The 16,198-nt window shown below is 50.1% G+C and overlaps 1 protein-coding gene across 1 annotated transcript in view; it reads right to left on the reverse strand.

Moving 5' to 3' along the window:
- LOC137535535 (zinc finger protein 585A-like) overlaps window positions 1-16,198 on the reverse strand; it is a 99,264-nt gene that overhangs the window by 60,753 nt on the left and 22,313 nt on the right. Inside the window, exons 3-6 of the mRNA XM_068257373.1 lie at window positions 15,351-15,479; window positions 14,976-15,054; window positions 14,415-14,512; window positions 13,955-14,306 (exon numbers count right to left, since the gene is read on the reverse strand). Coding sequence (XP_068113474.1) covers window positions 13,955-14,306; window positions 14,415-14,512; window positions 14,976-15,054; window positions 15,351-15,479 — 658 coding nt within the window. The remainder of the gene's footprint in view (window positions 1-13,954; window positions 14,307-14,414; window positions 14,513-14,975; window positions 15,055-15,350; window positions 15,480-16,198) is intronic.

Genomic DNA, 16,198 nt, shown 5'->3' on the forward strand with positions numbered 1-16,198 from the left:
CACTGGATTACACAGAGACCACCTATCTCTATCTGTCCCTCAGCAGTACAGCTCTCCCTACACTGACCCCAGGCACACAGCTACACAGCACTGGGTTACATAGAGAGCACCTATCTCTATCTGTCCCTCAGCAGCACAGCTCTCCCTACACTGACTCCAGGCACACAGCTACACAGCACTGGGTTACATAGAGAACACCGATCTCTATCTGTCCCTCAGTCAGCAGCACAGCTCTCCCTACACTGACTCCAGGCACACAGCTACACTGCACTGGGTTACATAGAGAACACCTATCTCTATCTGTCCCTCAGTCAGCAGCACAGCTCTCCCTACACCGACTCCAGGCACACAGCTACACAGCACTGGGTTACATAGAGAACACCTATCTCTATCTGTCCCTCAGTCAGCAGCACAGCTCTCCCTACACTGACTCCAGGCACACAGCTATACAGCACTGGATTACATAGAGAACACCTATCTCTATCTGTCCCTCAGTCAGCAGCACAGCTCTCCCTACACTGACTCCAGGCACACAGCTACACAGCACTGGGTTACATAGAGAACACCTATCTCTATCTGTCTCTCAGCAGCACAGCTCTCCCTACACTGCCTCCAGGCACACAGCTACACAGCACTGGATTACATAGAGAGCACCTATCTCTATCTGTCCCTCAGTAGCACAGCTCTCCCTACACTGACTCCAGGCACACAGCTACACAGCACTGGATTACATAGAGAACACCTATCTCTATCTGTCCCTCAGCAGCACAGCTCACCCTACACTAACTCCAGGCACACAGCTACACAGCACTGGATTACATAGAGAACACCTATCTCTATCTGTCCCTCAGCAGCACAGCTCTCCCTACACTGACTCCAGGCACACAGCTACACAGCACTGGATTACATAGAGAACACCTATCTCTATCTGTCCCTCAGCAGCACAGCTCTCCCTACACTGACTCCAGGCACACAGCTACACAACACTGGGTTACATAGAGAGCACCTATCTCTATCTGTCCCTCAGTCAGCAGCACAGCTCTCCCTACACTGACTCCAGGCACACAGCTACACAGCACTGGGTTACATAGAGAACACCTATCTCTATCTGTCCCTCAGTCAGCAGCACAGCTCTCCCTACACTGACTCCAGGCACACAGCACTGGATTACATAGAGAGCACCTATCTCTATCTGTCCCTCAGCAGCACAGCTCTCCCTACACTGACTCCAGGCACACAGCTACACAGCACTGGGTTACATAGAGAACTCCTATCTCTATCTGTCCCTCAGCAGCACAGCTCTCCCTACACTGACTCCAGGCACACAGCTACACAGCACTGGGTTACATAGAGAACACATATCTCTATCTGTCCCTCAGCAGCACAGCTCCCCCTACACTGACTCCAGGCACACAGCTACACAGCACTGGGTTACATAGAGAGCACCTATCTCTATCTGTCCCTCAGCAGCACAGCTCACCCTACACTGACTCCAGGCACACAGCTACACAGCACTGGATTACATAGAGAACACCTATCTCTATCTGTCCCTCAGTCAGCAGCATAGCTCTCCCTACACTGACTCCAGGCACACAGCTACACAGCACTGGATTACATAGAGAGCACCTATCTCTATCTGTCCCTCAGTCAGCAGCACAGCTCTCCCTACACTGACCCCAGGCACACAGCTACACTGCACTGGGTTACATAGAGAGCACCTATCTCTATCTGTCCCTCAGCAGCACAGCTCCCCTACACTGACTCCAGGCACACAGCTACACAGCACTGGGTTACATAGAGAACACCTATCTCTATCTGTCCCTCAGTCAGCAGCACAGCTCTCCCTACACTGACTCCAGGCACACAGCTACACAGCACTGGGTTACATAGAGAGCACCTATCTCTATCTGTCCCTCAGTCAGCAGCATAGCTCCCCCTACACTGACTCCAGGCACACAGCTACACAGCACTGGGTTACATAGAGAGCACCTATCTCTATCTGTCCCTCAGCAGCATAGCTCCCCCTACACTGACTCCAGGCACACAGCTACACAGCACTGGGTAACATAGAGAGCACCTATCTCTATCTGTCCCTCAGCAGCACAGCTCCCCCTACACTGACTCCAGGCACACAGCTACACAGCACTGGGTTACATAGAGAGCACCTATCTCTATCTGTCCCTCAGCAGCACAGCTCCCCCTACACTGACTCCAGGCACACAGCTACACAGCACTGGGTTACATAGAGAACACCTATCTCTATCTGTCCCTCAGCAGCACAGCTCCCCCTACACTGACTCCAGGCACACAGCTACACAGCACTGGATTACATAGAGAACACCTATCTCTATCTGTCCCTCAGCCAGCAGCACAGCTCTCCCTACACTAACTCCAGGCACACAGCTACACAGCACTGGGTTACATAGAGAACACCTATCTCTATCTGTCCCTCAGCAGCACAGCTCCCCCTACACTGACTCCAGGCACACAGCTACACAGCACTGGATTACATAGAGAACACCTATCTCTATCTGTCCCTCAGCAGCACAGCTCCCCCTACACTGACACCAGACACACAGCTACACAGCACTGGGTTACATAGAGAACACCTATCTCTATCTGTCCCTCAGTCAGCAGCACAGCTCTCCCTACACTGACTCCAGGCACACAGCTACACAGCACTGGGTTACATAGAGAACACCTATCTCTATCTGTCCCTCAGCAGCACAGCTCTCCCTACACTGACTCCAGGCACACAGCTACACAGCACTGGATTACATAGAGAACTCCTATCTCTATCTGTCCCTCAGCAGCACAGCTCTCCCTACACGGACTCCAGGCACACAGCTACACAACACTGGATTACACAGAGAACACATATCTCTATCTGTCCCTCAGCAGCACAGCTCTCCCTACACTGACTTCAGGCACACAGCTACACAACACTGGATTACACAGAGAACACATATCTCTATCTGTCCCTCAGCAGCACAGCTCCCCCTACACTGACTCCAGGCACACAGCTACACAGCACTGGATTACATAGAGAACACCTATCTCTATCTGTCCCTCAGCAGCACAGCTCCCCCTACACTGACACCAGACACACAGCTACACAGCACTGGGTTACATAGAGAACACCTATCTCTATCTGTCCCTCAGTCAGCAGCACAGCTCTCCCTACACTGACTCCAGGCACACAGCTACACAGCACTGGGTTACATAGAGAGCACCTATCTCTATCTGTCCCTCAGCAGCACAGCTCACCCTACACTGACTCCAGGCACACAGCTACACAGCACTGGGTTACATAGAGAACACCTATCTCTATCTGTCCCTCAGTCAGCAGCACAGCTCCCCCTACACTGACTCCAGGCACACAGCTACACAGCACTGGATTACATAGAGAACACCTATCTCTGTCTGTCCCTCAGCAGCACAGCTCTCCCTACACTGACTCCAGGCACACAGCTACACAGCACTGGATTACATAGAGAACACCTATCTCTATCTGTCCCTCAGTCAGCAGCACAGCTCCCCCTACACTGACTCCAGGCACACAGCTACACAGCACTGGATTACATAGAGAACACCTATCTCTATCTGTCCCTCAGCAGCACAGCTCCCCCTACACTGACTCCAGGCACACAGCTACACAGCACTGGATTACATAGAGAACACCTATCTCTATCTGTCCCTCAGCAGCACAGCTCCCCCTACACTGACACCAGACACACAGCTACACAGCACTGGGTTACATAGAGAACACCTATCTCTATCTGTCCCTCAGTCAGCAGCACAGCTCTCCCTACACTGACTCCAGGCACACAGCTACACAGCACTGGGTTACATAGAGAGCACCTATCTCTATCTGTCCCTCAGCAGCACAGCTCACCCTACACTGACTCCAGGCACACAGCTACACAGCACTGGATTACATAGAGAACACATATCTCTATCTGTCCCTCAGTCAGCAGCACAGCTCTCCCTACACTGATTCCAGGCACACAGCTACACAGCACTGGGTTACATAGAGAACACCTATCTCTATCTGTCCCTCAGTCAGCAGCACAGCTCCCCCTACACTGACTCCAGGCACACAGCTACACAGCACTGGATTACATAGAGAACACCTATCTCTGTCTGTCCCTCAGCAGCACAGCTCTCCCTACACTGACTCCAGGCACACAGCTACACAGCACTGGATTACATAGAGAACACCTATCTCTATCTGTCCCTCAGTCAGCAGCACAGCTCCCCCTACACTGACACCAGACACACAGCTACACAGCACTGGGTTACATAGAGAACACCTATCTCTATCTGTCCCTCAGCAGCACAGCTCACCCTACACTGACTCCAGGCACACAGCTACACAGCACTGGGTTACATAGAGAACACCTATCTCTATCTGTCCCTCAGTCAGCAGCACAGCTCTCCCTACACTGACTCCAGGCACACAGCTACACAGCACTGGATTACATAGAGAACTCCTATCTCTATCTGTCCCTCAGCAGCACAGCTCTCCCTACACGGACTCCAGGCACACAGCTACACAACACTGGATTACACAGAGAACACATATCTCTATCTGTCCCTCAGCAGCACAGCTCTCCCTACACTGACTTCAGGCACACAGCTACACAGCACTGGGTTACATAGAGAGCACCTATCTCTATCTGTCCCTCAGTCAGCAGCATAGCTCTTCCTACACTGACTCCAGGCACACAGCTACACAGCCCTGGGTTACATAGAGTGCACCTATCTCTATCTGTCCCTCAGCAGCACAGCTCACCCTACACTGACTCCAGGCACACAGCTACACAGCACTGGATTACATAGAGAACACCTATCTCTATCTGTCCCTCAGTCAGCAGTACAGCTCTCCCTACACTGACTCCAGGCACACAGCTACACAGCACTGGATTACATAGAGAACACCTATCTCTATCTGTCCCTCAGTCAGCAGTACAGCTCTCCCTACACTGACTCCAGGCACACAGCTACACAGCACTGGGTTACATAGAGACCACCTATCTCTATCTGTCCCTCAGCAGCAGCACAGCTCTCCCTACACTGACTCCAGGCACACAGCTACACAGCACTGGATTACATAGAGAACACCGATCTCTATCTGTCCCTCAGCAGCACAGCTCTCCCTACACTGACTCCAGGCACACAGCTACACTGCACTGGATTACATAGAGAACTCCTATCTCTATCTGTCCCTCAGTCAGCAGCACAGCTCTCCCTACACCGACTCCAGGCACACAGCTACACAGCACTGGATTACATAGAGAACACCTATCTCTATCTGTCCCTCAGTCAGCAGCACAGCTCCCCCTACACTGACTCCAGGCACACAGCTACACAGCACTGGGTTACATAGAGAGCACCTATCTCTATCTGTCCCTCAGCAGCACAGCTCTCCCTACACTGACTCCAGGCACACAGCTACACAGCACTGGATTATAGAGAACACCTATCTCTATCTGTCCCTCAGTCAGCAGTACAGCTCTCCCTACACTGACTCCAGGCACACAGCTACACAGCACTGGGTTACATAGAGACCACCTATCTCTATCTGTCCCTCAGCAGCAGCACAGCTCTCCCTACACTGACTCCAGGCACACAGCTACACAGCACTGGGTTACATAGAGAGCACCTATCTCTATCTGTCCCTCAGCAGCACAGCTCTCCCTACACTGACTCCAGGCACACAGCTACACAGCACTGGGTTACATAGAGAACACCTATCTCTATCTGTCCCTCAGTCAGCAGTACAGCTCTCCCTACACTGACTCCAGGCACACAGCTACACAGCACTGGATTACATAGAGAACACCTATCTCTATCTGTCCCTCAGCAGCACAGCTCCCCCTACACTGACTCCAGGCACACAGCTACACAGCACTGGATTACATAGAGAACACCTATCTCTATCTGTCCCTCAGCAGCACAGCTCCCCCTACACTGACACCAGACACACAGCTACACAGCACTGGGTTACATAGAGAACACCTATCTCTATCTGTCCCTCAGTCAGCAGCACAGCTCTCCCTACACTGACTCCAGGCACACAGCTACACTGCACTGGGTTACACAGAGAACACATATCTCTATCTGTCCCTCAGCAGCACAGCTCCCCCTACACTGACACCAGACACACAGCTACACAGCACTGGGTTACATAGAGAGCACCTATCTCTATCTGTCCCTCAGTCAGCAGCATAGCTCTTCCTACACTGACTCCAGGCACACAGCTACACAGCACTGGGTTACATAGAGAGCACCTATCTCTATCTGTCCCTCAGCAGCACAGCTCACCCTACACTGACTCCAGGCACACAGCTACACAGCACTGGATTACATAGATAACACCTATCTCTATCTGTCCCTCAGCAGCACAGCTCACCCTACACTGACTCCAGGCACACAGCTACACAGCACTGGATTACATAGAGAACACCTATCTCTATCTGTCCCTCAGTCAGCAGTACAGCTCTCCCTACACTGACTCCAGGCACACAGCTACACAGCACTGGATTACATAGAGAACACCTATCTCTATCTGTCCCTCAGCCAGCAGCACAGCTCTCCCTACACTAACTCCAGGCACACAGCTACACAGCACTGGGTTACATAGAGAACACCTATCTCTATCTGTCCCTCAGTCAGCAGCATAGCTCTCCCTACACTGACTCCAGGCACACAGCTACACAGCACTGGATTACATAGAGAACACCTATCTCTATTTGTCCCTCAGTCAGCAGCACAGCTCTCCCTACACTGACTCCAGGCACACAGCTACACAGCACTGGGTTACATAGAGAGCACCTATCTCTATCTGTCCCTCAGCAGCACAGCTCACCCTACACTGACTCCAGGCACACAGCTACACAGCACTGGGTTACATAGAGAACACCTATCTCTATCTGTCCCTCAGCCAGCAGCACAGCTCTCCCTACACTAACTCCAGGCACACAGCTACACAGCACTGGGTTACATAGAGAACACCTATCTCTATCTGTCCCTCAGCAGCACAGCTCCCCCTACACTGACTCCAGGCACACAGCTACACAGCACTGGATTACATAGAGAACACCTATCTCTATCTGTCCCTCAGCAGCACAGCTCTCCCTACACTGACTCCAGGCACACAGCTACACAGCACTGGATTACATAGAGAGCACCCATCTCTATCTGTCCCTCAGGCAGCAGCACAGCTCTCCCTACACTGACTCCAGGCACACAGCTACACAGCACTGGATTACATAGAGAGCACCTATCTCTATCTGTCCCTCAGTCAGCAGCACAGCTCTCCCTACACTGACTCCAGGCACACAGCTACACAGCACTGGGTTACATAGAGAACTCCTATCTCTATCTGTCCCTCAGTCAGCAGCACAGCTCTCCCTACACTGACTGCAGGCACACAGCTACACAGCACTGGATTACATAGAGAGCACCTATCTCTATCTGTCCCTCAGCAGCACAGCTCTCCCTACACTGACTCCAGGCACACAGCTACACAGCACTGGGTTACATAGAGAACACCTATCTCGATCTGTCCCTCAGCAGCAGCACAGCTCTCCCTACACTGACTCCAGGCACACAGCTACACAGCACTGGGTTACACAGAGAGCACCTATCTCTATCTGTCCCTCAGCAGCACAGCTCTCCCTACACTGACTCCAGGCACACAGCTACACAGCACTGGATTACATAGAGAGCACCTATCTCTATCTGTCCCTCAGTCAGCAGCACAGCTCTCCCTACACTGACTCCAGGCACACAGCTACACAGCACTGGATTACATAGAGAGCACCTATCTCTATCTGTCCCTCAGTCAGCAGCACAGCTCTCCCTACACTGACTCCAGGCATACAGCTACACAGCACTGGGTTACATAGAGAACACCTATCTCTATCTGTCCCTCAGTCAGCAGCACAGCTCTCCCTACACTGACTCCAGGCACACAGCTACACAGCACTGGATTACATAGAGAACACCTATCTCTACCTGTCCCTCAGCAGCACAGCTCTCCCTACACTGACTCCAGGCACACAGCTACACAGCACTGAGTTACATAGAGAGCACCTATCTCTATCTGTCCCTCAGTCAGCAGCACAGCTCTCCCTACACTGACTCCAGGCACACAGCTACACAGCACTGGATTACATAGAGAACACCTATCTCTATCTGTCCCTCAGCAGCACAGCTCCCCCTACACTGACTCCAGGCACACAGCTACACAGCACTGGATTACACAGAGAACTCCTATCTCTATCTGTCCCTCAGCAGCACAGCTCCCCTACACTGACTCCGGCACACAGCTACACAGCACTGGATTACACAGAGAACTCCTATCTCTATATGTCCCTCAGCCGCACAGCTCTCCCTACACCGACTCCAAGCACACAGCTACACAGCATTAGATTACATAGGGAACACCTATCTCTATCTGTCCCTTAGTCAGCAGCACAGTTCTCCCTACACTGACTCCAGGCACACAGCTACACAGCACTGGGTTACATAGAGAACACCTATCTCTATCTGTCCCTCAGTCAGCAGCACAACTCTCCCTACACTGACTCCAGGGACACAGCTACACAACACTGGATTACATAGAGAGCACCTATCTCTATCTGTCCCTCCGTCAGCAGCACAGCTCTCCCTACACTAACTCCAGGCACACAGCTACACAGCACTGGGTTACATAGAGAACACCTATCTCTATCTGTCCCTCAGCAGCACAGCTCTTCCTACACTGACCTCAGGCACACAGCTACACTGCACTGGGTTACATAGAGAACACCTATCTCTATCTGTCCCTCAGTCAGCAGCACAGCTCTCCCTACACTAACTCCAGGCACACAGCTACACAGCACTGGGTTACATAGAGAGCACCTATCTATCTGTCCCTCAGCAGCACAGCTCACCCTACACTGACTCCAGGCACACAGCTACACAGCACTGGATTACATAGAGAACACCTATCTCTGTCTGTCCCTCAGCAGCACAGCTCTCCCTACACTGACTCCAGGCACACAGCTACACAGCACTGGATTACATAGAGAGCACCTATCTCTATGTGTCCCTCAGTCAGCAGCACAGCTCCCCTACACTGACCCCAGGCACACAGCTACACAGCACTGGGTTACATAGAGAACACCTATCTCTATCTGTCCCTCAGTCAGCAGCACAGCTCTCCCTACACTGACTCCAGGCACACAGCTACACAGCACTGGATTACATAGAGAGCACCTATCTCTATCTGTCCCTCAGTCAGCAGCATAGCTCTCCCTACACTGACTCCAGGCACACAGCTACACAGCACTGGATTACATAGAGAACACCTATCTCTATCTGTCCCTCAGCAGCACAGCTCTCCCTACACTGACCCCAGGCACACAGCTACACAGCACTGGATTACATAGAGAGCACCTATCTCTATCTGCCCCTCAGTCAGCAGCACAGCTCTCCCTACACTGACTCCAGGCACACAGCTACACAGCACTGGGTTACATAGAGAACACCTATCTCTATCTTTCCCTCAGCCAGCAGCACAGCTCTCCCTACACTAACTCCAGGCACACAGCTACACAGCACTGGGTTACATAGAGAACACCTATCTCTATCTGTCCCTCAGTCAGCAGCACAGCTCTCCCTTTCACTGACTCCAGGCACACAGCTACACAGCACTGGATTACATAGAGAGCACCTATCTCTATCTGTCCCTCAGTCAGCAGCACAGCTCTCCCTACACTAACTCCAGGCACACAGCTACACAGCACTGGGTTACATAGAGAACACCTATCTCTATCTGTCCCTCAGCAGCACAGCTCTCCCTACACTGACTCCAGGCACACAGCTACACAGCACTGGATTACATAGAGAACACCTATCTCTATCTGTCCCTCAGCAGCACAGCTCTCCCTACACTGACTCCAGGCACACAGCTACACAGCACTGGATTACATAGAGAACACCTATCTCTATCTGCCCCTCAGCAGCACAGCTCTCCCTACACTGACTCCAGGCACACAGCTACACAGCACTGGGTTACATAGAGAACACCTATCTCTATCTGTCCCTCAGCAGCACAGCTCTCCCTACACTGACTCCAGGCACACAGCTACACAGCACTGGATTACATAGAGAACACCTATCTCTATCTGTCCCTCAGTCAGCAGCACAGCTCTCCCTACACTGACTCCAGGCACACAGCTACACAGCACTGGGTTACATAGAGAACGCCTATCTCTATCTGTCCCTCTATCAGCAGCACAGCTCTCCCTACACTGACCCCAGGCACACAGCTACACAGCACTGGATTACATAGAGAGCACCTATCTCTATCTGTCCCTCAGTCAGCACAGCTCTCCCTACACTGACTCCAGGCACACAGCTACACAGCACTGGGTTACATAGAGAACACCTATCTCTATCTGTCCCTCAGTCAGCACAGCTCTCCCTACACTGACCCCAGGCACACAGCTACACAGCACTGGGTTACATAGATAACACCTATCTCTATCTGCCCCTCAGCAGCACAGCTCCCCCTACACTGACTCCAGGCACACAGCTACACAGCACTGGGTTACATAGAGAGCACCTATCTCTATCTGTCTCTCAGCAGCACAGCTCTCCCTACACTGACTCCAGGCACACAGCTACACAGCACTGGGTTACATAGAGAACACCTATCTCTATCTGCCCCTCAGCAGCACAGCTCTCCCTACACTGACTCCAGGCACACAGCTACACAGCACTGGGTTACATAGAGAACACCTATCTCTATCTGTCCCTCAATCAGCAGCACAGCTCTCCCTACACTGACTCCAGGCACACAGCTACACAGCACTGGGTTACATAGAGAGCACCTATCTCTATCTGTCCCTCAGCAGCACAGCTCTCCCTACACTGACTCCAGGCACACAGCTACACAGCACTGGATTACATAGAGAATACCTATCTCTATCTGTCCCTCAGTAAGCAGCACAGCTCTCCCTACACTGACTCCAGGCACACAGCTACACAGCACCGGGTTACATAGAGAACACCTATCTCTATCTGTCCCTCAGTCAGCAGCACAGCTCTCCCTACACTGACTCCAGGCACACAGCTACACAGCACTGGGTTACATAGAGAACACCTATCTCTATCTGTCCCTCAGTCAGCAGCACAGCTCTCCCTACACTGACTCCAGGCACACAGCTACACAGCACTGGGTTACATAGAGAGCACCTATCTCTATCTGTCCCTCAGTCAGCAGCACAGCTCTCCCTACACTGACTCCAGGCACACAGCTACACAGCACTGGGTTACATAGAGAACACCTATCTCTATCTGTCCGTCAGTCAGCAGCACAGCTCCCCCTACACTGACACCAGGCACACAGCTACACAGCACTGGGTTACATAGAGAACACCTATCTCTGTCTGTCCCTCAGTCAGCAGCATAGCTCTCCCTATACTGACTCCAGGCACACAGCTACACAGCACTGGGTTACACAGAGAGCACCTATCTCTATCTGTCCCTCAGCAGCACAGCTCTCCCTACACTGACTCCAGGCACACAGCTACACAGCACTGGATTACATAGAGAACACCTATCTCTGTCTGTCCCTCAGTCAGCAGCATAGCTCTCCCTATACTGACTCCAGGCACACAGCTACACTGCACTGGATTACATAGAGAACACCTATCTCTATCTGTCCCTCAGCAGCATAGCTCTCCCTACACTGACTCCAGGCACACAGCTACACAGCACTGGGTTACATAGAGAGCACCTATCTCGATCTGTCTATTGTTTTTACAATTCAGGGCTCTGTAGCTTTAATAGCTCGCTGCAGAGCCGCGCAAGTCAGCACACAAATCGATTCCACCACCCCCTTTTCTGCCCACTAACAGAGCTGTATGTTGGTGGGCTCTGATCAATGCTGTCATGTTTCTTTTGTTTTTTTATCAATTTATTTGATGGGGTTTTTTTTAATAAAATTATGTATTTTTTTAAATGTCTGTGAATGTGGGAGAGCTGAGATGAGGGTAATTCCCCATAGACAGCCTCCCTGGTTGCAGATACGGGACACACAGGGAGAGCTGAGATGAGGGTAATTCCCCATAGATAGCCTCCCTGGTTGCAGATACGGGACACACAGGGAGAGCTGAGATGAGGGTAATTCCCCATAGACAGGCTCCCTGGTTGCAGATACGGGACACACAGGGAGAGCTGAGATGAGGGTAATTCCCCATAGATAGGCTCCCTGGTTGCAGATACGGGACACACAGGGAGAGCTGAGATGAGGGTAATTCCCCATAGACAGGCTCTCTGGTTGCAGATACGGGACACACAGGGAGAGCTGAGATGAGGGTAATTTCCCATAGATAGCCTCCCTGGTTGCAGATACGGGACACACAGTAGGGCAGTTGCTGCACGGGCTACCAGGCAGGTACCATAGCACCACCCCTTTATTACTCATCTATTGTATCATATTATCAATATTACTAGCTGTGCATTTATCCATTCCTGTATAAGTTTGCAGCCTGAATGCAGAGCGCTATAGCACACTAGGACACTACGCTGATCGGGAAGTAACTAGATTCTATAGCCCTAATTAGCGCATCATGTCCTGGGCGTGGCCGCACACATACACTATAGCCCAATTACTGCCAACATTTCAATGACAGCCCGATGTCACTTTGAGCCCATGCGCCCACTGACAGCTTTATGGGCAGAGGTCTTTTTATAACACTCCTTAGCATTGCAGAGTGGTGTAATAGCATGGGCGGAATGTTTTTATGATTATTATGTTATGATTATTTTTATTATTATGATTCATTTCAGCTTAATTATTTGATGGTTTTATGATTCATTTCTGTTTAATAATCTTATTCAGTTACTTATATTTATTCATACGTTTTTAAGTAATAGCCACTCTCAATTGGTTTTATATCTGTAAGTGTGGAAAGGGCTGCCAGCGTTTATTACAGTACGCTAACTTCCGCCTTATCAGCAAGCTAGCATCTCCCCGCCCCTTATGCTAAGTAACCTCAGACAGAAACTACATAGCCAGCGCCCAACAGCCACTACGTCACCTGAAGAAGGCGTGGTATTGCCAAAACCAGTAGTGATATAACACTGACGCGCAGTGGATACGCCCCCTGCTTCTCCCGCACCTCCCAGAGCCACACCCCAGAGACACCATGGCAATCCTAGGTCCCGGCCAGACCTCGGGGCGAAGGCAGCAGACGTGGCGGCTCTGGACACGTGGGTTTCTTTTGAAACCTGTGTAAAGGCTCATACACACGGATTTTTCCAAAAGACAGGTCGTTTGGACATCAAATCGGGCGTGTGTACAGTCCGTCATTCAGCTGATAACGCTGGTTTTGACCAATCCACCAAGCGGATCCGTCAAAACCAGCTTTATTACCTGAACGACCGTCTGTACACACACCTGATTTGACGTCCAAATGACCAGTCGTTTGGAAAAATTTGACGTGTGTATGAGCCTTTAGTGCAACTTATGAATAAAGAGGATTAATGCACTATAAGAGCTCTTTCTTCCTCTTTTGGTTGCTAAGCAACCAGGGATCACACAAAGGTGGCTGAACAATGACATATGGGCATCATCAGTGGAACTGATTAGCAGAAACGTAACACTATTAGGTAATCAGTGCTGCTGACACCAGCAAGCGTCCCCTGCTTAAGTGTCAGAGGAAAAGAGGGCAGCCCAGTGTGAGAGAATAAAGAGACCTTTCCCTTCCCCAGGGTGTCTGTACTGCTATTGTTAGTAAGCTGTCACCATATATATTCATGAATGATAGTTACAGAAGGCAAAAATCTAACATGAGCACATAGCATAACCCCTAATATGGCCAGTCTGTGAGCAGTGACATTCATAACAGCAATACAGATACACATTTATTCTATATTACTGTCGATTACTCACCTGCTCTGCCATCTTTAACAGTGTCCTCCTCTTTACTTGTCCTCATGTCACCCTCCTCCATACACTGCTGATCACTCCTCACATACGTCTCCTCTTCTTCCTCTTTACTTGTCCCCATCATGTCACCCTCCTTCATAGACTGCTGATTACTCCTCACATATGTCTCTTTTTCCTCTTCTTTAATTGTCACCATCATGTCACCGTCCTCCGTAGATTGCTGATCACGCCTCACATACGTCTCTTCTTCACTTGTCCTCATCATGTCACCCTCCTCCACAGACTGCTGATCACTCCTCATATATATCTCTTCTTCCACTTTAACCACAGCACTTTCATGTACAAGTTCTCCACCCTAAGTGCACAAAGTGAGAGAGAATGTAAAACGTGAACACAGATAACAGCACAGGAAGAAAGAATGTGTCATGGTTTGGGGTCTCCGGGGACCCTCAGTCCCACCTACCTGATAATGGTGGGGGATGGTGGGATCTTCCTGTTGACAATCCTGGGAATAAAGAGGACCTGTACATCTCTCTGGTGGGTTTTTGTTACTGGATCCATCTGCAGGAAACACCACATTGACTGAATACAGGTGAAACTCAAAAAAAATTAGAATTTCATGCAAAACGCCATTTATTTTAGTAATTCAACTTAAAAGGTGAAACTAATATATGCAATAGACTCATTACACGCAAAGCAATATATTTCAAGCCTTTGTTATAAATTTTGATTATTATAGCTTACAGCTTATGAAACCCCTAAAATCAAAATCTCAGACCATTAGAATATTGAGAAACTGTTCAATATTCTCGGCTCAAAGTGTCAGACTCTAATCAGGTAATTTATCCAAATAAATCCAAAACACCCGCAAAGGGTTCCTATTTCATATATTAGTTTCTTCTTTTAGGTAAAATTACAGAAATAAATGGACTTTCACCTGTACATTGTCTCCATGTGTTTATCAAATGATGGAGGGGATCTAGGTCTGCTCTCTCCTGTACAAGACATGAAAGTCTCCTCTTACCCGGTGATGTGAGGGGCGGCTGATTCTCCATCATGGCGTCTTTGTAGAGGTCCTGGTGTTCATCTATATACTGCTGCTCCTGCATGGAGAAATAGACAGTGACATCCTGACACCTTATAGCAGTGATGGCTAACTTTGGCACTCCAGCTGTGACAAAACTACAAATCCCATCATGCCTCTGACTCCCCTATGTATGCTTAGAGCTGTCAGTGTATTGCAATGCCTCATGGGACTTGTAGTTCCACCACAGCTGGAGTGCCAAGGTTAGCCATCACTGCCTTATAGGAACCTGACATACACAATGATACAGTTAACACCCAGACAACCCCCGCTGCTGTTACTGGATAATGTCCCATAATTCCCAGCACCACTCACCTCTCCTGTCAGCAGCTCCATCATCTTCCTGGTGATTTCCAGAATCTTGTTGTGTCCCTCAGATATCAGGAAGTGAGGTGGGGGCACCATGATGGTCACATGATCACCAGACTTTACTGGAGCAAAACTCTGTATGGAAACATCAACCACAATGTCACATGATCTCCCAGAATCCCCCTCACCTCTCCAGTCAGCTGTGTGCAGGGCCAGGACAAGGTTCCCCAGCACTAGAGGCAGGGAGTCCAAAGTGCTCTCTCTAGTGTAGGTAGCAGATGCAGCCCCTGTATTACAGTTAACCTAATTTCATTAAAAAAAAAAAAAAACATAAGAAAAAACCAAACGAACCTTCCCCCAAGGGAGGTTCATACATTATGTCTCTTTGTGGGGTCTCCTTTGTCTCTATGAAGGCGTCCATCTTGCAGATATCATTGCAGCGTAGCCGCAGTTTAAAGTGGCAAAGAGTCCAGTGCATTCCTGACCACTGCTGCATGCTGGGAGAAATTGTCATTAATCTCTCTACATTTCCCAGCATGCACCAGCAGCCGGGCATGCTACAGTTCCACACTGTGCTGCACAGACATCTGCAAGATGGAGGCGGGGCTATGGAGCAGCTCCCATAGGTAAGATACGCTACCCCCCCATCCACACACACACACACACTACATCATTCACAAACCTTCCTTAGGGGGAGGTATATTTTAAATATTTTTATAAAGGAGGTGCTTAGTTTCCTTTAAGTAGGTTGCCCCTCCCCCGGTACAGGTAGCCATACATGACCCAGTATTAAGCATCCCCCTCCCCATGTTAGATAGCCAGATCAGCCCCCAGTATAAACAACCACATCATAC

This window comes from Hyperolius riggenbachi, chromosome 10, assembly GCF_040937935.1.
Source record: "Hyperolius riggenbachi isolate aHypRig1 chromosome 10, aHypRig1.pri, whole genome shotgun sequence".
Lineage (NCBI taxonomy): Eukaryota > Metazoa > Chordata > Amphibia > Anura > Hyperoliidae > Hyperolius > Hyperolius riggenbachi.